The sequence below is a fragment of the Oncorhynchus nerka genome, linkage group LG20, assembly GCF_034236695.1.
Source record: "Oncorhynchus nerka isolate Pitt River linkage group LG20, Oner_Uvic_2.0, whole genome shotgun sequence".
NCBI lineage: Eukaryota > Metazoa > Chordata > Actinopteri > Salmoniformes > Salmonidae > Oncorhynchus > Oncorhynchus nerka.
In genome coordinates, this window is record NC_088415.1 from 75,097,553 (window position 1) to 75,120,429 (window position 22,877).

The following is a 22,877-nucleotide window of genomic DNA, read 5'->3' on the forward strand; positions in this document are numbered from 1 at the left end:
TCTTATTCAATCTTCAGTACATTGTGGGGATGTCTGGTTGTATTGGTTGGTAATAATAATCAAGGTCCAGGTAACTAGAACCTCCCTTTTTGGATGGTGAACTAAACGTTATTTTGAGCCAAGTACTTAACATTTCTCGGAACCGACTAAAGCTTGAAGAAAAACATTTGTACTCATCAGTGAGAAAGCAAACGACTTGCCAGCATTGTATTCATTAGAGCACAACATAAACTGTTTTGAAATGTTATGCAATGGAAATCAAAAATGAGCATTTCTTATTGGACAAGTTCAGGTAGTTTCTCCAAGTTTCTTCCATTTGGTGCCTAATGAAAACGACACAGCTCTGATCTGCCTGGTTACGGTACCAGTTCTCCAGATGCTGAGAGGAAGAGAGAGCTGAGGTTGTTCCTTGGAGGACTCTGAGGTAGCGTGGTGACAGGAGTGTCTGGTCTTGTTTGCATCTCAAATGGCACCCTATTCCCTTTATAGTGCACTACTATAAAGGGGCCATATGGGCCCTGGTCAAAAGCAGTGCACTATATAGTATATAGGGTGCCATTTGAGAGAGAGACTGACTAACTGACTCAGTGGTGACATGGGGACTGTGAAGAGTCATTCTTTGCCTGTGTCGTACCTACACTGTGTTTACACCCCACCCAACTCCTGGTTTGTCTAAACATGGTCAGGTTTGTGTGTGTGTGTGTGTGTGTGCACACGCATGCAACTTCTCATTCTACCAGTTTGGCGTTTTTTTCTTTCAGAGATCTCTAGGTGATCTCAGCTCTACAAGCTCAGTGGATCTCTACTGATTCACTCTACTGCATGGGATAGACATTTCAGCCTACAGTCCTGTGAAGGTGTACAAAAATAACGTTTCAACGTTTCCCTCTGGAATTATTTTGAACTGGATTATTATATAAACTACTTAGCTTGGGAGCTTGAGTTAAACTAATGAGGGCATACAGCATAATTTAGGCATTATCATTATTATCTTTATTAATGGACCATAGACAGTGAATAATGGAGAATATTACCTTCCTAGATACGGAGCGCTATGTTTCCATGATCACGTAATGAAGCACCCCAGTCAACAGTCATTTTATATTTAAATTACATAGGCCCAAATGGCACCATATCCCCCTACTTAGTACACTACTTTTGACCAGGGCTCTGGTCAAAGTAGTGCACTATATAAGGAATAAGGTGCCATTTGGGATACAGTACTGGAGGGAATGTTGTTCTATCATGGTGCTGTGATCTCTAGTCGGCCCAACGTTAAATGAAATTATCCTAATCTAATCATTTATCTAAGGAAGGCTTAAATGGATACCACTCTTTCTACAATACATAGTGCTCATTTGTAAAGGATGGGATAGATATTGACTACAGTCCCACTGTTTTACTGCAGTGCAGTGTTTGCATTTAACTAGCCAAATTTTGGATGATAAATGTAATAAAAAATATGAAATTTTTGGACCCAGAGACACTGATTAGGAGGAATTAATCCTATCTGTACTACGATAAAGCTATCATGTAGGAGTTGAGGAATCAATCCTATCTGTACTACGATAAAGCTATCATGTAGGAGTTGATGCTGTAAGCAAAATGACCTTGTCCTCGTCATGAAGCATCACAGAGAAACCAGAGGAATTAACAAGAGAGTAAAGAGCATGAGGCACAGCAAGGAGAGAGTGAGAGAGAGAAATAGTAGAGAGGTGAGTAGAGAGTGTAGAGTGAGTAAAGATAGTAGAGAGAGTAGAGCATGTAGACAGAGAGAGAAGAGAGTAGAGAGGAGAGTGGGGAGTAGACATAGTAGAGAGAGAGTAAACATAGAGAGAGTAGTGTGTAAACAGAGAGAGTAGAGAGAGTAGACATAGTAGAGAGAGAGTAAAGATAGAGAGAGTAGTGTGTAAACAGAGAGAGTAGAGAGTAGACATAGTAGAGAGAGAGAGTAAAGATAGTAGAAAGAAAAGAGCGTGTAAACAGAGAGAGCAGAGAGGGAGTAGTGTGTAGACAGAGAGCGTAGAGAGAGTAGAGAGAGTAGTGTGTAGACAGAGAGAAGAGAGTAAAGATAGTAGAGAGAGTAGTGTGTAGACAGAGAGAGAAGAGAGGGAGTAGTGTGTAGACAGAGAGCGTAGAGAGAGTAGAGAGAGTAGTGTGTAGACAGAGAGAGAATAGAGTAAAGATAGTAGAGAGAGAGTGGTGTGTAGACAGAGAGAGGAGAGAGAGTAAAGATAGTAGAGAGTAGAGTGTAGAGAGAGAGCAGAGATAGTAGAAAGAGAGTAAAGATAGTATAGTGTGTAGACAGAGAGAGGAGAGAGAGTAAAGATAGTAGAGAGTAGAGTGTAGAGAGAGAGCAGAGATAGTAGAGAGAGAGAGTAGTGTGTAGACAGAGAGAGGAGAGAGAGTAAAGATAGTAGAGAGTAGTGTAGAGAGAGAGCAGAGATAGTAGAGAGAGAGTAGTGTGCAGACAGAGAGAGAGTAAAGATAGTAGAGAGTAGAGTGTAGAGAGAGAGCAGAGATAGTAGAAAGAGAGTAAAGATAGTATAGAGAGAGTAGTGTGTAGACAGAGAGAGGATAGAGAGTAAAGATAGTAGAGTGTGTAGACAGAGAGAGGAGAGAGAGTAAAGAGAGTATAGAGAGTAGAGTGTAGAGAGAGAGCAGAGATAAGAGAGAGAGTAAAGATAGTAGAGTGTAGAGAGATAGAGATAGTAGAGCGAGTAGAGCATGTAAACAGAGAGTAGAGAGAGTAAAGATAGGAGAGTAGAGTGTAGACAAAGACAGTAGAGAGACAAAGTAAGAGAGAAAATAGAGAAAGTAGAGATAGTAGAGTGTGTAGGCAGAGAGAAGAGAGAGTAGAGAGCGAAAGACAGCGAAAGGGGTATTCCCAACTTTTGTGCATTTAACTAATAACAATACGCTGGGAATTATTCTGGGTGAGGGAGAACCTGCAAATATTACTGCCAGATATGTATATGATTGCCATAGCCTGAGGGACATCACATGACTATTCATTCCCTGAAGTATTTACATTGTATATAACTGACAAGTAATACATAGTGGAACCATCATCCATGTTGCCATTTATTTATTTTCCATTCCTTATTTTTATTTATTTAATGACAATTATTGACCAAAGATTACACACCAGCAGTACTGCTGTACCAGCAGTGATTATACTGTATGTACTATTATTACTACATCTAAAATGAACTGTATTTCAATATCCTCATTTCATTGTACTGTATTTACTGAAATGCTGTACCACTATACTGCTTTGGCAATATCTACTAATTGTATTTCATGCCAATAAAGCAATCTGACTTCGAGTAGAGAGAGGTAGAGACGTAGAGAGAGATGTAGAGAGGTAAAGAGAAAGATGTAAAGAAAGATGTAAAGAGAGAGGTAGAGAGGTAGAGAGTGAGAGGTAGAGAGCGAGAGGTAGAGAGCGAGAGGCAGAGGTAGAGAGCGAGAGAGGTAGAAGAAGAGAACGAGAGAGGTAGATAGAGCGAGAGAGGTAGAGAGCGAGAGAGGTAGAGAGAGTCCTGTTGGGGGAGGACACAGAGAGCTGTGGGTTGGCAGCGCACTACATTGCTGCCTGCCATAAGATGAGGGACAGTCTCTGACAGACCAATCAACCTGCACATGTCCTCTACTGTATGCTTATTGTTATTGTTCAATCCATTGTTATTTTGACCCTTGGTTATTGTTGTTACTGTTGTCCCGTTGACAATTTTAGTTTTTTTGTTGTTGAATTTATACCACCTTTTTCTCCCCAATTTCGTGGTATCCAATTATTAGTAACTACTATCTTGTCTCATCGCTACAACTCCCATACGGGCTCGGGAGAGACGAAGGTCGAAAGTCATGCGTTCTCCGATACACAACGCAACCAAGCCGCACTGATTCTTAACACAGCGCGCATCCAACCCGGAAGCCAGCCGCACCAATGTGTCAGAGGAAACACTGTGTACCTGGCGACCTTGGTTAGCGTGCACTGTGCCCGGCCCGCCACAGTAGTCGCTGGTGTGCGATGAAACAAGGATATCCCTACCGACCAAACCCTCCCTAACCCGGACGACGCTAGGCCAATTGTGCGTCGCCCCACGGACCTCCCGGTCGTGGCCGGTTGCGACAGAGCCTGTGCGCGAACCCAGAGTCTCTGGTGGCCACCCGGGAGGCCCCCCATTGACAATTTTGATTCTTATTATTTTCATATTGTAAATATCCAAAGTAAGCTTGGGCAATATGTACATTGTTGCGTCATGCCAATAAAGCAAATTTAATTGAATAGAGAAAAAAAATAGAGAGAGAGAGTAGAAAGAGAAATGGGTAAGGCAAGAAGAGCACGAGAGAGAGTAGAAAGAGACGACAGAGAGACTACAGAGAGAGAAAGAGCGAGAAAGAGAGAGAGACGACAGAGGCTCACTCAAAGTTCACTTCAGAGAGTCAGATTAAGATTCAGCACTGCACACTGAAGACAGCGAGTTGTTCACACAGCATAGGGCCCAGTAGCCCTCTCTCACTCGACCAACCGTCTCTTCCCTCCCAGAGAGCTGGGCCTCGAAGCTAGGCTCCTGACACAGGGTATGCTGGCTGCAGACATTTCACAGTCTGGTGAGCACTGTCCAATCAGCCACCTCACTTTATAAATCAATATGTTCACAGCGACAGCCATACAGACAGAGCAGACTGACAGACACTGCACTAGTTCCATTGAGGCCTGATTTGGGCTGCATGATGGTGCTAACTGACTGGGGTTTTATGGCTACATCCCAAATGGCACACTATTTTCAATATACTGCACTACTGTTAACCAGAGCCCTATGGGCCTTAGTTAAAAGTATTGCACTATATAGGAAATAGGGTGCCATTTGGGAAGCAGCCTATGTTATTCCTGTGGGGGATGCTGCCTATCTGCCAGTCATGTCTCCATGACTCAGTTAGCAGCGGGTGGGGAGCTGTAACATGGTGTGCAGGATTGTCTACGGTTGCACCCCAAATGGCACACTATTCCCTATGTAGTGCTCTACTTTTGACTACGACCCATAGAGATCTGGTCAAAAGTAGAGCACTATATAGAGGATAGGGTGCCATTCGGGACGCAGACTACATGTCATTTCATTCTCACAGCTTCACAGGGGCCCTCCCCAGAAGTTCTAAATTCATAAAAGCTAGTGTACTGAGGCAGAGCTTGTCTCTCCAAATAATTGTACACCCCTCGACCACAAACTATTTTTTTAAAGTGGGACTTGGGAGAATAACTTGAATCTAAGTAAGCAGAGAGGAATAGTCTGAGTGTCTAGTGTCACAGTATTACAATGCAGGGCTGCAAACATAATGCAATACACTTCTCGATTGCCACTGATTTATTAACAAGAGTGGATTTAACTTTTCATATTTGAAATCTATTACAATACACTTAACTTAAAGACCTCTAAGTGAGAGACAAAGTATTATACCACTCAACTAAATAGCTATGTAAATTAGAAATGTGGGGGTCCAGCGTGACTCAGTTGGTAGAGCATGGCGTTTGCAACGCCAGGGTTGTGGGTTAGATTCCCACGGGGACCAGTACAGAAAAAAGTATGAAAATGTCTCTGGACAAGAGCATCTGCTAAATGACAAAAATGTCAAATGCACAGTACAAGTCAAAAGTTTGGACACACCTACTCATTCAAGGGTTTTTCCTTATTTTTACTATTTTCTACATTGTAAAATAATAGTGAAGACATCACAAATATGAAATAACACATATGGAATCATGTAGTAACCAAAAAAATGTTAAACAAATCAAAAAATATTTTTATATTTTTAATTATTCAAAGGAGCCACCCTTTGCCTTGATGACGTATTATACCACTGAACTAAATAGCTAAATTATCCAAGATGGCGTAGCAGTCAGACGTCTTTGTCCTTCTTGTTGTGTCCCATGTATACATCTTTTAATATTGTTCTTTGCATATCTTTTTATATTTTTCTAAACCTCAACTTCAAAATACTCTCCGGCAGCCCGCCTCACCCAATGTGGTGTGGATCTGTTTTTCTCTAAAGTATTTTTATTTACCTCGGAACCGCAATCCCCCAACAGAAGCTAGCCAGCTCACTAGCTACTAGCTAGTAGTCAGCTAACCACTGCTAGCGGTCATCAGCTAACCTTTAGCTTGGAAAGCTCTCACCAGTTTGTACAACGCGATTCAAACCAGAGCATACCAGACCTATTTTCTCTCCATATCCCCAGATTCCTACCGCAAGCTCTGAACCTTTTCACCTGGATCATCGCAGCTAGCTAGCTGCAATCCGAGTGACTATTCCTGGCTAACGTCTGTCCAGAAGCATGCACCAACTAGCCTGGAGCTAGCCCATGCTAGGACCAACTCCCGGCTAGCTGAATAGGCCCATCGGCCACTCTTGGGCTACAATACCCGAAGCCCTTCTACTGCCGGTACGGGGCACGGAACCCCGCCGATCCTTCACGACTTCCGTAATTTGCTCGAGGGGGTACTCAACTGGCCCCTCCGCCGTGACGTCCCCTGAATGCCCATCTGCTAGCCGCAGCCCACTAGTTGTCTAGATCCTATTGGACTGTTACCTGAATAGATCCATCGGCCAATTTCTTGGACCACTATACCTATTTTGCCAATTGGACTTGGACCCCTCTGCTACTCAGAACCCTACTTATCCATCACGACTGGTCTATCGACATCACCGCACGTGGAGGCTTAAACAGACTTTCCTCCGTCGCGACGTCCCTCTAAGGCCCTTCTGCTAGCTTGCTATCCCCGGCGTGCTAGCTGTCTGAATCGCCGTGTCTACAGCCAGCCCAACCAGTCACTGGACTCCTATGATCACTCAGCTACGCAGGCCTCTCTCTAAAATCAATATGTCTTGTCCATTACTGTCCTGGTTAGTGATTTTGTCTTATTTCACTGTAGAGTCTCTAGCCCTGCTCAATATGCCTTAACCAACCATTTAGTTCACCTGTTTTAAACATCTGTAAAGACAATATATCTCTCATCATTACTCAATGCCTAGGTTTACCTCCAATGTACTCCCATCCTACCATACCTTTGTCTGTACATTATGCCTTGAATCTATTCTATCACATCCAGAAACCTGCTCCTTTTACTCTCTGTTCCGAACGTACTAGACGACCAGTTATGATAGCCTTTAGACATACCCTTATCCTACTCCTCCTCTGGTGAAGTAGAGGGTAATCCAGGCCCTGCAGTGCCTAGCTCCACTCCTACTCTACAGGTGCTCTCATTTGTTAACCGTAAAAGCCTTGGTTCAATGCATGTTAGCATTAGAAGCCTCCTTCCTACATTTGTTTTATTCACTGCTTTAGCACACTCTGCCAACCCGGATGTCCTAGCCGTGTCTGAATCCTGGCTTAGGAAGACCACCAACACCCCTGAAATTTTAATCTCTAACTATAACATTTTCCGACAAGATAGAAGAACTGCCAAAGGTTGCAATCTACTGCATAGATAGCCTGCAGAGTTCTGTCTTACTATCCAGGTATTTACAGAAACAATTTGAGCTTCTACTTTTAAAAATCCACCTTTGCAGAAACAAGTCTCTCACCGTTGCCGCTTGCTAAAGACCACCCTCTGCCCCCAGCTGAATTGATTGCCCCCATCTATCTTCAGAGCTCGTGCTGCTAGGTGACCTAAACTGGGACATGCTTAACACCCTGGCCATCCTACAATATAAGCTTGATTCCCTCAATCACACACAAATTATCAATAAACCCACCCGGTACAACCCCAAATCCGTAAACATGGGCACCCTCATATCATCCTAACCAACTTGCCCTCCAAATACACCTCTGCTGTTTTCAACCAAGATCTCAGCGATCACTGCCTCATTGCCTGCATCCGTAATGGGTCTGCGGTCAAATGACCACCCCTCATCACTGTCAAATGCTCCCTAAAACACACTTCAGCGAGCAAGCATTTCTAATCGACCTGGCCCGGGTATCCTGGAAGGATATTGACCTCATCCCGTCAGTAGAGGATGCCTGGTTATTTTTTAAAAGTGCCTTCCTTACCCATCTTTAAAAAGCATGCCCCATTCAATTTTTTTTTAACCAGGAACAAATACAGCCCTTGCTTCTCTCCAGACCTGACTGCCCTTGACCAGCACAAAAACATCCTGTGGCATTCTGCATTAGCATCATATAGCCCCGGTAATATGCAACTTTTCTGGGAAGATAGGAACCAAAATACACAGGCAGTTAGAAAAGCTAAGGCTAGATTTTCAAGCAGAAATTTGCATCCTGTAGCACAAACTCAAAAAGTTCTGGGACACTGTAAAGTCCATGGAGAATAAGAGCACCTCCTCCCAGCTGCCCACTGCACTGAGCATAGGAAACTCACCACCGATAAATCTACAATAATGTCAATAAGCATTTCTCTACGGCTGGCCATGCCTTCCACCTGGCTACCCCTACCTCGGCCAACAGCACTGCACCCCCCACAGCAACTCGCCCAAGCCTCCCCATTTCTCCTTCACCAAAATCCAGATAGCTGATGTTCTGAAAGAGCTGCAAAATCTGGACCCCTACAAATCAGCCGGGCTAGACAATCTGGACCCTCTATTTCTGAAATGATCTGCCGAAATTGTTGCAACCCCTATTACTAGCCTGTTCAACCCCGCTTTCATATCATCTGAGATACTCAAAGATCGAAAACTTCCGCGGTCATCCCCCTTTTCAAAGGGGGTGACACACTAGACCCAAACTGCTACAGACCTATATCTATCCTACCCTGACTTTCTAAGGTCTTCGAAAGACAAGTTAACAAACAGATTACCGACCATTTCGAATCCCACCGTACCTTCTCCGCTATGCAATCTGGTACCAGAGCTGGTCATGGGTGCACCTCAGCCACGCTCAAGGTCCTAAACGATATCATAACCGCCATCGATAAGAAACATTACTGTGCAGCCGTATTCATCGACCGGGCCTGTTGTCCGGACCTCTGGCAGTCTCTATGGGGGTGCCACAGGGTTCAATTCTCGGGCCGACTCTCTTCTCTGTATACATCAATGTTGTCGCTCTTGCTGCTGGTGATTCTCTGATCCACCTCTACGCAGACGACACCATTCTGTATACCTCTGGCCCTTCTTTGGACAATGTTAACTAACCTCCAGACGAGCTTCAATACCATACAACTCTCCTTCCGTGGCCTCCAACTGCTCTTAAATGCAAGTAAAACTAAATGCATGCTCTTCAACCGATCGCTGCCCGCACCTACCCGCACGTCCAGCATCACTACTCTGGATGGCTCTGACTTAGAATATGTGGACAACTACAAATACCGAGGTGTCTGGATAGACTGTAAAATCTCCTTCCAGGCTCACATTAAGCATCTCCAATAAAAAACTAAATCTAGAATCGGCTTCCTATTTCGCAACAAAGCATCCTTCACTCATGCTGCCAAACATACCCTCATAAAACTGACCATACTACCGAGCCGACTTCGGCGATGTCATTTACAAAATAGTCTCCAACACTCTACTCAACAAATTAGATGCAGTCTATCATAGTGCCATTCGTTTTGTCACCAAAGCCCCATATACTACCCACCACTGCGACCTGTACGCTCTCGTTGGCTGGCCCTCGCTTCATACCCATCGCCAAAACCACTGGCTCCAGGTCATCTACAAGTCTCTGCTAGGTAAAGCCCCGCCTTATCTCAGCTCACTGGTCACCATAGCAGCACCCACCCGTAGCATGCGCTCCAGCAGGTATATCTCACTGGTCACCCCCAAAGCCAATTCTTCCTTTGGTCACCTTTCCTTCCAGTTCTCTGCTGCCAATGACTGGAACAAACTAACAAAATTCACTAAAGCTGGAGACTCCTATCTCCCTCACTAGCTTTAAGCACCAGCTGTCAGACAGGCTCACAGATCACTGCACCTGTACATAGCCCATCCAACTACCTCATCCCCATACAGTATTTACTTATTTATCTTGCTCCTTTGCATCCCAGTATCTCTACTTGCACATTCATCTTCTGCACATCTACCATTCCAGTGTTTAATTGCTATATTGTAATTACTTCGCCACCACGGCCTATTTATCCTACCTCATTTGCACACAAGGTATATACATTTTTTCTACTGTATTATTGACTGTATGTTTGATTATTCCATGTGTAACTCTGTGTTGTTGTATGTGTCGAACTGCTTTGCTTTATCTTGGCCAGGTTGCAGTTGTAAATGAGAACTTGTTCTCAACTAGCCTACCTGGTTAAATAAAGGTGAAATATATATACATTTTTTAAAAGACAGCTTTGCACACTCTTGGCATTCTCTCAACCAGCTTCGCCTGGAATGCATTTCAATTAACAGGTAAGCCTTGGTAAAAGTACATTTGTGGAATTTCTTTCCTTCTTAATAAATTTGAGTAAATCAGTTGTGTTGTGACAAGGTAGGGGTGGTATACAGAAGATAGCCCTATTTGGTTAAAGACCAAGTCCATATTATGGCAAGAACAGCTCAAATAAGCAAAGAGAAATGACAGTCCACCATTACTTTAAGACATGAAGGTCAGTCAATCTAGAAGCTTTCAAGAACTTTGAAAGTTTCTTCAAGTGCAGTTGCAAAAACCATCAAGCGCTATGATGAAACTGGCTCTCATGAGGACCACCATAGAAAAGAAGACCCAGAGTTACCTCTGCTGCAGAGGATAAGTTCATTAGAGTTACCAGCCTCAGAAATTGCATCCCAAATAAATGTTTTACAGAGTTCAAGTCACAGACACATCTCAACATCAATTATTCAGAGGATACTGCGTGAATCAGGCTTTCATAGTCGAATTGCTGCAAAGAAACCAATACTAAAGGACAACAATAAGAAGACACTTGCTTGGGACAAGAAACACGAGCATTGGACATTAGACCAGTGGAAATCTGTCCTTTGTTCCGATGAGTCCAAATTTGAGATTTTGGGTTCCAACTGTCGTGTCTGCTTGAGACGCAGAGTAAGTGAACAGATGATCTCTGCATGTGTGGTTCCCACCGTGAAGCATGGAGGATGAGGTGTGATGGTGTGGGGGTGCTTTGCTGGTGACACTGTCTGTGATTTACTTAGAATCTGCAGCGATATGCCATCCCATCTTGTTTGAGCTTAGACTGTCATTCATTTTTCAACAGGACAATGACCCAACACACCTCCAGGCTGTGTAAGGGCTATTTGACCAAGAAGGAGAGTGATGGAGTGCTGCATCAGATGACCTGGCCTCTACAATCACCCTACCTCAAACCAATTGAGATGGTTTGGATGAATTGGACCGCAGAGTGAAGGAAAAGCAGCTCAGCATATGTGGGAACTCCTTCAGGACTGTTGGAAAAGCATTCCAGGTGAAGATGGTTAAGAGAATGCCAAGAATGTGCAAAGCTGTAATCAAGGTAAAGGGTGGCTACTTTGAAGAATCTAAAATATATTGGATTTGTTTAACACTTTTTTGGTTAATACAAGATTCCATATGTACCATTTCATAGTTTTGATGTCTTCACCATCATTCTACAATGTAGAAAATAGTCCAAATAAAGAAAAACCCTGGAATGAGCAGGTGTGTCCAAACTTTTGACTGGTACTGTATATGTAAATGAAACAACTACAGTAAAATCACTGCACCAGTGTTGTGCACCATTTTCTTCAAAAAGTATTCTTCCACATAAAGTAATTTGCGTTCCTCGTGTGGCTGTCATTAATAGCATTCATATGCTTAAGCACCAGGTAGCAGTATTGATTGGTGCTTGTCTGTACTTAATAAGGTTGGTGGGAAGGCTGAGCATGAAGCAGCATCGAATAAAGGAAACCCTCCTGAGTAACTCACTGCAGCACGCATGGCTTTGTGTCCCAAATGACAATCTCTATTTAGTGCACAACTTTTGACCAGGGCACATAGGGTTCTTGTCAAAAATAGTGCACAATATAGGGACTAGGGTGCCATTTGGAATGTACCCATGGAATCAATCACAGTTATGGAGTCTCTCAGTGGATCGTTAACATATCCAACAGTAAAAGTGTTGCTGCTTCACTCACAGAATAAATAAACAGTCCTGGATGGCTGGGTCACGGTATTATTATGAAGGCAAAGCTATAGGTCAACGTTATAGAAGAGAATAGGACACTTTCATTACTGGTACAGAACACACTTTCATTGCCGTCTCACTGGTGATTTGTCTTTAGTGTTTCAATCATGTGCCGTATTAGCCAATCCTTTAGATGAGTGTAGCGGGCTGTGTCCTTACTGTTACGTTTGAATGATAGACGTGACCACTGATGTCAATAACCCGAGAGTCAAACACTAACAATAACATATTATGTGAGTGACACACTGCTCGTACTGTGTGGACATAACACCTACCGTAGGTTAAAATGTACAGTGGTTTTCCGTTGGTGTCCATAGTGGTGAGGCATGGGGCTTTGGGAGAGATGGTGCCCCACCTCTGCAGAGCAGCCTCCAACGACAGGGGCCAGTTAGTGACCACCCCTAGCTGCTCCCCCCTCATCGCCAGCATCTGAGCCCCCTCCGCTTTGGGCTGGTTGGGGTCAGGCTGTTGCACTGGAGCATCACAGGAACAACGCAATGTTTTAGATTGTAACGTGGCAAAGAGGTTTTCAATTAGTAACAACTTTTTTCATAACCTGTAATAATATAATAACATTCTGTATTGTAACAGCAAATTCATTGAGTTTTTACACATTCAGAAAATCAACCTTCAGAGGTCTTGAGTGCATCCAAAATGACTCCCTGTGCCCTATATAGTGCATTACCTTTGACCAGAGCACTATGGGATGGATGCCTTCTTACCCTCTAGAAGTTCTTCAAAATCGTCAACAAAGAATTCTCTTAAGGGAGGCCGTTTAGGTCTCTTCAATGTGTTGACTAGCTGCTGGATTTTGGCCGACACTCGGCCACCTACTGGAACGCCTGTAATGGTCACACACACACACACACACACACACACACACACACACACACACACACACACACACACACACACACACACACACACACACACACACAGAGAGAGACAGAGAGCTCAATACACACACGTAGAAACTTCTATACTTCATGGAAACTTCTATATGTCTAATTGGACTGACAAGGCCACTTTTTCCAAGTCTTCAGAGAGGAGACATCCACACTTCACTGGGCAATATCCAAAGTGTCTTCTCTACTGTCTCAAACCCCTGCTTAAGTTTCAATGACACTAAACCCTGGCCATTTCTCTTATCATATGAGGTCCAGAGCCTGCTGGTTTTCTGTTCTACGTGATAATTAATTGTACACACCTGGTGTTCCAGGTCTAAATCAGTCCCTGATTAGAGGGGAACAATGAAACAATTCAGTGGAACTGGCTTCGAGGTCCAGAGTTGAGTTGGAGGGGATAAACCTTCATACACAGTGAAAAGTGTCAAAGTCAAGGGTTAAACCGTGGATAGAAAGCAATACACAGTAAAAATCAGTCCTGACCAAAGCTGATTTCACAAAGAAACGAAATCTGTGTAAAGCACGATCACTGCGTAACCTGTGTTAGGCTACATATATCAAGTAAAAAGAAGAAAAAAGCAAAACGAAACAAAACGAAGGTGTAGTTCTTTTCAGAGCCTCCATGAGCGTTGTAGTCCAGTAAACCCCATCTGTAAAGCTTGGGACTTGATCTATCAAGCAGACACTCGACAACGTGTGCTCTGTGCGCTCAACAAATCTATTCCTCAGCACTATTGACTGGAGCGTCTGATGAACAGATTCGTCTGCGCGATGCCGTATGCCTCAGGAGAACAAATTAAAATAGCAGAGAGGCCCACATTGGCATACTCCATGATCTGACCGCAGCTCATTCATAACAAATGTCAGAACAAATGACACCATGACACAGACATATCAGAACAAACTGACATGACACCATCATATCAAAACAAACTGACATGACACCATGACACCATCATATCAGAACATACAGACACGACACCATGACCCCAACATATCAAAACAAAACTGACATGACACCAACATATCAAAACAAAATGACATGACACCAACATATCAGAACAAAATGACATGACACCATGACACAGACATATCAGAACAAACTGACATAACACCATCATATCAAAACAAACTAACAAGACACCATGAAACCAACATATCAAAAACAAACTAACATGACACCAACATATCAAAACAAACTGACATGACACCATGACACAAACATATCAGAACAAACTGACATGACACCAACATATCAGAACAAACTGACATGACACCATCATATAAAACATACGGACACGACACCATCATATCAAAACAAACTGACATGACACCATGACACCATCATATCAAAACAAACTGACATGACACCATCATATCAAAACAAACTGACATGACACCATGACACCATCATATCAAAACAAACTGACATGACACCATGACTCCATCATATCAAAACATACTGACATGACACCATGACACCATCATATCAAAACAAACTGACATGACACCATCATATCAAAACAAACTGACATGACACCATGACTCCATCATATCAAAACAAACTGACATGACACCATGATACCATCATATCAAAACATACTGACATGACACCATGACACCAACATATCAGAACAAACTGACACGACACCATCATATCAAAACATACGGACACGACACCATCATATCAAAACAAACTGACATGACACCATGACACCATCATATCAAAACATACGGACACGACACCATCATATCAAAACATACGGACACGACACCATCATATCAAAACAAACTGACACGACACCATCATATCAAAACAAACTGACATGACACCATCATATCAAAACAAACTGACATGACACCATGACACCATCATATCAAAACAAACTGACATGACACCATCATATCAAAACAAACTGACATGACACCATCATATCAAAACAAACTGACATGACACCATGACACCATCATATCAAAACAAACTGACATGACACCATGACACCATCATATCAAAACAAACTGACATGACACCATGACACCATCATATCAAAACAAACTGACATGACACCATCATATCAAAACAAACTGACATGACACCATGACACCATCATATCAAAACAAACTGACATGACACCATGACACCATCATATCAAAACAAACTGACATGACACCATCATATCAGAACATACTGACATGACACCATGACCCCAACATATCAAAACAAACTGACATGACACCATGACACCATCATATCAAAACAAACTGACATGACACCATCATATCAAAACAAACTGACATGACACCATGACTCCATCATATCAAAACATACTGACATGACACCATGACACCATCATATCAGAACATACTGACATGACACCAACATATCAAAACAAACTGACATGACACCATGACACCATCATATCAAAACAAACTGACATGACACCATGACACCATCATATCAAAACAAACTGACATGACACCATCATATCAGAACATACTGACATGACACCATGACACCATCATATCAAAACAAACTGACATGACACCATGACACCATCATATCAGAACAAACTGACATGACACCATCATATCAAAACAAACTGACATGATACCATAATATCAAAACAAACTGACATGACACCATCATATCAAAACAAACTGACATGACACCATCATATCAGAACATACTGACATGACACCATGACACCATCATATCAGAACATACTGACATGACACCATCATATCAAAACAAACTGACATGACACCATGACACCAACATATCAGAACAAACTGACATGACTCCATCATATCAAAACAAACTGACATGACACCATACCATCATATCAAAACAAACTGACATGACACCATGACACCATCATATCAGAACATACTGACATGACACCAACATATCAAAACAAACTGACATGACACCATCATATCAGAACATACTGACATGACACCATGACACCATCATATCAGAACATACTGACATGACACCATCATATCAAAACAAACTGACATGACACCATGACACCAACATATCAGAACAAACTGACACGACACCATGACTCCATCATATCAAAACAAACTGACATGACACCATGACACCATCATATCAGAACATACTGACATGACACCATGACACCATCATATCAGAACATACTGACATGACACCAACATATCAAAACAAACTGACATGACACCATCATATCAGAACATACTGACATGACACCATGACACCATCATATCAGAACATACTGACATGACACTATAATATCAGAACATACTGACATGACACCATCATATCAGAACATACTGACATGACACCATAATATCAGAACATACTGACATGACACCATCATATCAGAACATACTGACATGACACCATCATATCAGAACATACTGACATGACACCATGACACCATCATATCAGAACATACTGACATGACACCATCATATCAGAACATACTGACATGACACCATCATATCAGAACATACTGACATGACACCATCATATCAGAACATACTGACATGACACCATCATATGAGAACATACTGACATGACACCATAATATCAGAACATACTGACATGACACCATCATATCAGAACATACTGACATGACACCATCATATCAGAACATACTGACATGACACCATCATATCAGAACATACTGACATGACACCATCATATCAGAACATACTGACATGACACCATCATATCAGAACATACTGACATGACACCATGACACCATCATATCAGAACATACTGACATGACACCATAATATCAGAACATACTGACATGACACCATCATATCAGAACATACTGACATGACACCATCATATCAGAACATACTGACATGACACCATCATATCAGAACATACTGACATGACACCATCATATGAGAACATACTGACATGACACCATAATATCAGAACATACTGACATGACACCATCATATCAGAACATACTGACATGACACCATCATATCAGAACATACTGACATGACACCATCATATCAGAACATACTGACATGACACCATAACCATCATATCAGAACATACTGACATGACACCATCATATCAGAACATACTGACATGACACCATCATATCAGAACATACTGACATGACACCATCATATATCAGAACATACTGACATGACACCATGACACCATCATATCAGAACATACTGACATGACACCATAATATCAGAACATACTGACATGACACCATGACACCAACATATCAGAACAAACTGACATGACACCATCATATCAGAACAAACTGACATGACACCATCATATCAAAACAAACTGACATGACACCATCATATCAGAACATACTGACATGACACCATAATATCAGAACATACTGACATGACACCATCATATCAGAACATACTGACATGACACCATAATATCAGAACATACTGACATGACACCATGACACCAACATATCAAAACAAACTGACATGACACCATGACACCATCATATCAAAACAAACTGACATGACACCATCATATCAAAACAAACTGACATGACACCATGACACCAACATATCAGAACAAACTGACATGACACCATGACACAGACATATCAAAACAAACTGACATGACACCATGACACCAACATATCAGAACAAACTGACATGACACCATGACACAGACATATCAGAACAAAGAAGGGCTCAGAGCAAGATAAATACAAACATGACCCCAAAATACTCTTCATTGTCAAAAAAGACACGCACCACGAAAACAAATTTAGGTGACACACACACGGTCATGGATACACACACACACACTACCCCAACCCCTGTGTGTACTCACCATCTCCGGTCTCCATGAGCTCTGCGTTGCCGTACTTGGGCGTGGCCCTGGATGCTGTGGTGGAGCCTTGGGGTCTCTCCACCTGTATGGAGTCTGTGGTGTAGCCGGTGACATCTGGAGGGGTAGAGTGGTTCTCTGGATGTGAGGAGAGGCAAGGTGAAGGAAGCCTGTTACTGTTAGTCCCCCCAGCCCTCAGCCCTATAGCTAACCAAGGGCCACAGGCTGCCATAGGCTGCCACAGCCAAGCCAGCACAACAGTAAGGAGAGGAGGGAAGAGAAGGACTGCCTCTCAAATGGTACCCTACTCCTTGTATAGTGGACTACTGTTGGACACGGCTCATACATACCAGATCCGTATACGCCCTGGTCAAAAGTAGTGCACTATATAGGGAATATGGTTCCATTTAGGATGCAACCTAGGATGGGAGGAGGCACGGGGGCAAGGGTCCAATGACACAGGGCACACAGACGGCGGGAGGCCACAGGGGTTAGTCAGGTCAGGAGGCGCATGCATCCAAACAAGTGTCCCCGGGTGCAGAATAGACAGACAGACAATGGTTAACTCCAGTAAAAGTCGATTTGAGGAAGGATAGTGATTGATATGCTGCTGTGCTGGGTTTCTCTTGGTACTTCCACAGTTCCATAGACCTCAGCCCTTATCAATTGATCCGTTTTAAAATCATAGAGAAAAGTGTTTCATGTCACATCATTGTCATTCAAGGACCCCTCTTGCTAGTTTTCCTTTGAACTCAGATTTGAGGTGTATGAAAACACCTAAGTCCATCCACTCCACAAGGGATGCAACTCTGCAACCACCCAAAACCTATTTTCATCTTTATGAAAATGTCATCTTAACTTTATCTAAGATGATAGATGACCGCTTGGGCCAGTAACCAAAAGGCCGTTGAGCAAGGCAGTTAACCCCCAACAACAACTGCTCCCCGGGCGCCAATGATGTGGACGTTAATTACGGCAGCCCTCCGCACCTCTCTGTTCCAGAGACACATTTGGGTTGAATGCATTCAGTTGTGCAACTGACTAGGTATCCCTATACCCTTTCCTAATAGTTTGGCAATGTTACATTTGTGAACTAGGCCGTTAGCTTCACATACGTCTCTGCTACGTGTGTGAGGTTGAATGTGTGGGAGCACACTGTAACATACACAAATATCTATGACAACCGTGTCAAATAAACTAATGCTGTGAATTAAGTTGTCCAAGCTGACACTTGCATGTCCCCCACAACAAAACAAAGCGGCCATCCGCTAGGTTTTTGGTAAACAGCTAAGAGACGGAGTAAAACAAGCTTATAGTTTGGGTTCCAATGGGGTAAGCAAATTTAACTAAGCTCATGATCATTAAAGCATTTATAAGTTATATTCTTGTCCAAAAATATATGTACCAATCCAAGATTGCCCCAGTACTGGAGCTGAAGGAGATTCGATGCACTTCATGAAACTGTGTTTTTAATCATTACCGCTCCCTCTTCAATCCCCTGGTCATAACATAATTCCCCCAAATGCTTCAACATTACATCATTGATGCAACACTTCCTCCTCTCCCTCTCTCTGAGACATCCCACATGTGACATCTATCCTTAAATTCACTGTAAAAAATAAATCATTTTTACTCTCCATCTCCCACTCGACACGTATCACTTTTCAGATTCTTTGAAGTGCCAGACGTTTTTGAAAGTCTAATCATGCCGTGAATTCCCATTTTCTTCCCATCATACCGACCTGGACAATGTCAAAAAGCATCAGCCGTTACTTTTTTCCCCTGCTAGACTTAGATTCTGATTGAAGTGGATGAGCGTGTGAAATCATTCCAGACACTATTTGTGAAGAGAAACCACAAGGAACTTCCTTCACTGTCTTTCCTTTACATTCCTAGTGCTCCGGCTCAATCTCTCAGCTTCCCACTGTAAAACAATAGAGCCCCAGTCAAGGTCCATACATAAGCTAAAGTGGATCAAACACCGGTACTAGCTAGCCATAGCACTCATCTATAAGGGCCGGTAACCACAAGTATGTGAGAGCAATCTCATTCATAGACCATCATACTGTCTGCTATGAGTAATCTTCCTTTCAGTGATAATTCATCATGTTAGATGAAGATGCCTATGGTTTTGTCCCAAACAGCACTGAATTCCCTATTTAGTGCACTATTGAGCACATAGGCCTTTATGATAAGAGCTTCCTAAAGCTGATTTAACTTTATTTATTTATGGACAAAGAATGTGTCATCACCTTCCATCAATTCCCATAGGGCTCTGTTCAAAACTAGTGCACTATAGAGGCAATAGAATGCCATTTGGGACGCAGATATATATTCTTACCACCAGTGTCCATGTGAGGTTAGATAAAGAGATCAATGAGAGAGGGAAAGCACTCCAGAGCCCACTAGGTTAAACAAAGACTCGCATTGACAATGTTAGACCAAGTACAACATTACTGCCACTCCCACTTAGCCTCTTCCTTTCTCTCTTTACCGGTCTTTACCCTCTCCATCTCCCTCCCTTTCTCTCTGTTTCACCTTTATATAACCAGGTAGGCTAGTTGAGAACAAGTTCTCATTTGCAACTGCGACCTGGCCAAGATAAAGCATAGCAATTCGACACAAACAACACAGAGTTACATATGGAATAAACAAAACATAGTCAATAATACAGTAGAACAAAAGAAAACAAAAAGTCTATATACAGTGAGTGCAAATGAGGTAAGATAAGGGAGTTAAGGCAATAAATAGGCCACGGTGGCGAAGTAATTACAATATAGCAATTAAACACTGGAATGGTAGATGTGCAGAAGATGAATGTGCAAGTAGAGCTACTGGGGTGCAAAGGAGCAAGATAAATAAATAAATACTGTATGGGGATGAGGTAGGTAGATAGATGGGCTGTTTACAGATGGGCTATGTACAGGTGCAGTGATCTGTGAGCTGCTCTGACAGCTGGTGCTTAAAGCCAGTGAAGGAGATATGAGTGTCCAGCTTCAGAGATTTTTGCAGTTCGTTCCAGTCATTGGCAGCAGAGAACTGGAAGGAAAGACTACCAAAGGAGGAATTGGCTTTGGGGGTGACAAATGAGATATACCTGCTGGAGCGTGCTAAGAGTGGGTGCTGCTATGGTGACCAGTGAGCTGAGATAAGGCGGGGCTTTACCTAGCAGAGACTTCTAGATAACCTGTAGCCAGTGGGTTTAGCGACGAGTATGAAGCGAGGGCCAACCAACGAGAGCATACAGGTCGCAATGGTGGGTAGTGTATGGGGCTTTGGTGACAAAACGGATGGCACTGTGATAGACTGCATCTAGTTTGTTGAGTAGAGTGTTGGAGACTATTTTATAGATGACATCACCAAAGTTGAGGATCGGTAGGATGGTCAGTTTTACGAGGGTATGTTTGGCAGCATGAGTGAAGGATGCTTTGCTGCGATATAGGAAGCCGATTCTAGATTTGATTTTGGATTGGAGATGCTTAATGTGAGTCTGCAAGGAGAGTTTACAGTCTAACCTGACACCTAGGTATTTGTAGTTGTCCACGTATTCTAAGTCAGAGCCGTCCAGAGTAGTGATGCTGGACGGGCGGGCAGGTGCGGGCAGTGAACTGTTGAATAGCATGCATTTAGTTTTACTTGCGTTTAAGAGCAGTTGGAGGCCACGGAAGGAGAGTTGTATGGCATTGAAGCTCATCTGGAGGTTAGTTAACACAATGTCCAAAGAGGGGCCAGAAGTATACAGAATGGTGTCATCTGTGTAGAGGTGTATCAGAGAATCACCAGCAGCAAGAGCAACATCATTGATGTATACAGAGAAGAGAGTCGGCCTGAGAATTGAACCCTGTGGCACCCCCATAGAGACTGCCAGAGGTCCGGACAACACTGAACTCTATCAGAGAAGTAGTTGTTAAACCAGGCGAGGCAATCATTTAAGAAACCAAGGCTATCTTGTCTGCCAATAAGAATGTGGTGATTGACAGAGTCGAAAGCCTTGGCCAGGTCGATGAATACGGCTGCACAGTAATGTCTCTTATCGATGGCGGTTATGATGTCGTTTAGGACCTTGAGCGTGGCTGAGGTGCACCCATGACCAGCTCTGAAACCAGATTGCATAGCAGAGAAGGTACGGTGGGATTCAAAATGGTCGGTAATCTGTTTGTTAACTTGGATTTCGAAGACCTTGGAAAGAGAGGGTAGGATAGATATAGGTCTGTAGCAGTTTGGGTCTAGAGTGTCACCCCCTTTGAAGAGGGGGATGACCACGGCAGCTTTCCAATCTTTGGGAGTCTCAGACGATAAGAAAGAGAGGTTGAACAGGCTAGTAATAGGGGTTGCAACAATTTTGCCAGATAATTTTAGAAAGAGAGGGTCCAGATTGTCTAGCCCGGCTGATTTGTAGGGGGCCAGATTTTGCAGCTCACTAAAACACATGGTGCTAATGTGCCAGAAAGTCATGTTCCCAATGCCTTCAGAGAGTCGAGAGGGGGAGAGAGGAAAGACAGAACGAGAGAGGGGGGGGACAGCGAGAAAAAGATAAATGCTTCTCCATGACTGAGTGAGACTGAGACAATGCTAGGCTAGCTAGCTACCAGCTGCAATAACAGAGGTTGTTGACACTTAGATTTGACTTCTGCTATCAGAATACGAAGGTAGTATTGAAAAGTCGCCTTGTTGTCTGATTGTGTTCAGATCTGGCTGACCACTTCGGGAGGGGGTCAGGGATGCATTGCGTGTGGATTTCTAAAAGCGCACACAGTGGGGACGTCATCAGCACTCCTCTCACAAGTCGCCAGAAAACTTGTGTTTTGAGACGAGAGGCATCTTTAACGTTGGAGGAAATACGTTCCTAGCGTGTGAGGAACATGTTTGCTGGCCTCATAAATACTAGCTAATATTAAGAAAAACATGTTTTTGTTTGGCTAGAGTTATGCTAACCTGTTTGCAATCCCTTTAGCGTTGCTTGCTAGCTTCAGAGGTTAGCTGGCTAGTTAGCTACAGTAGTTAGCAACTGCCATTGTTGTTGTGTTATCTTATTTAGCC

The 22,877-nt window shown here is 42.9% G+C and overlaps 1 protein-coding gene across 12 annotated transcripts in view; it reads right to left on the reverse strand.

Annotated features, from left to right (window-relative positions):
* LOC115103135 (disco-interacting protein 2 homolog C) overlaps window positions 1-22,877 on the reverse strand; it is a 258,880-nt gene that overhangs the window by 70,401 nt on the left and 165,602 nt on the right. For all 12 annotated transcript variants that reach the window (XM_065005770.1, XM_065005773.1, XM_065005772.1 and 9 more), the window contains 3 exons: window positions 17,841-17,975; window positions 12,830-12,949; window positions 12,383-12,580 (listed from right to left, as the gene is read on the reverse strand). In XM_065005770.1, the coding sequence (XP_064861842.1) occupies window positions 12,383-12,580; window positions 12,830-12,949; window positions 17,841-17,975 (453 nt within the window). The remainder of the gene's footprint in view (window positions 1-12,382; window positions 12,581-12,829; window positions 12,950-17,840; window positions 17,976-22,877) is intronic.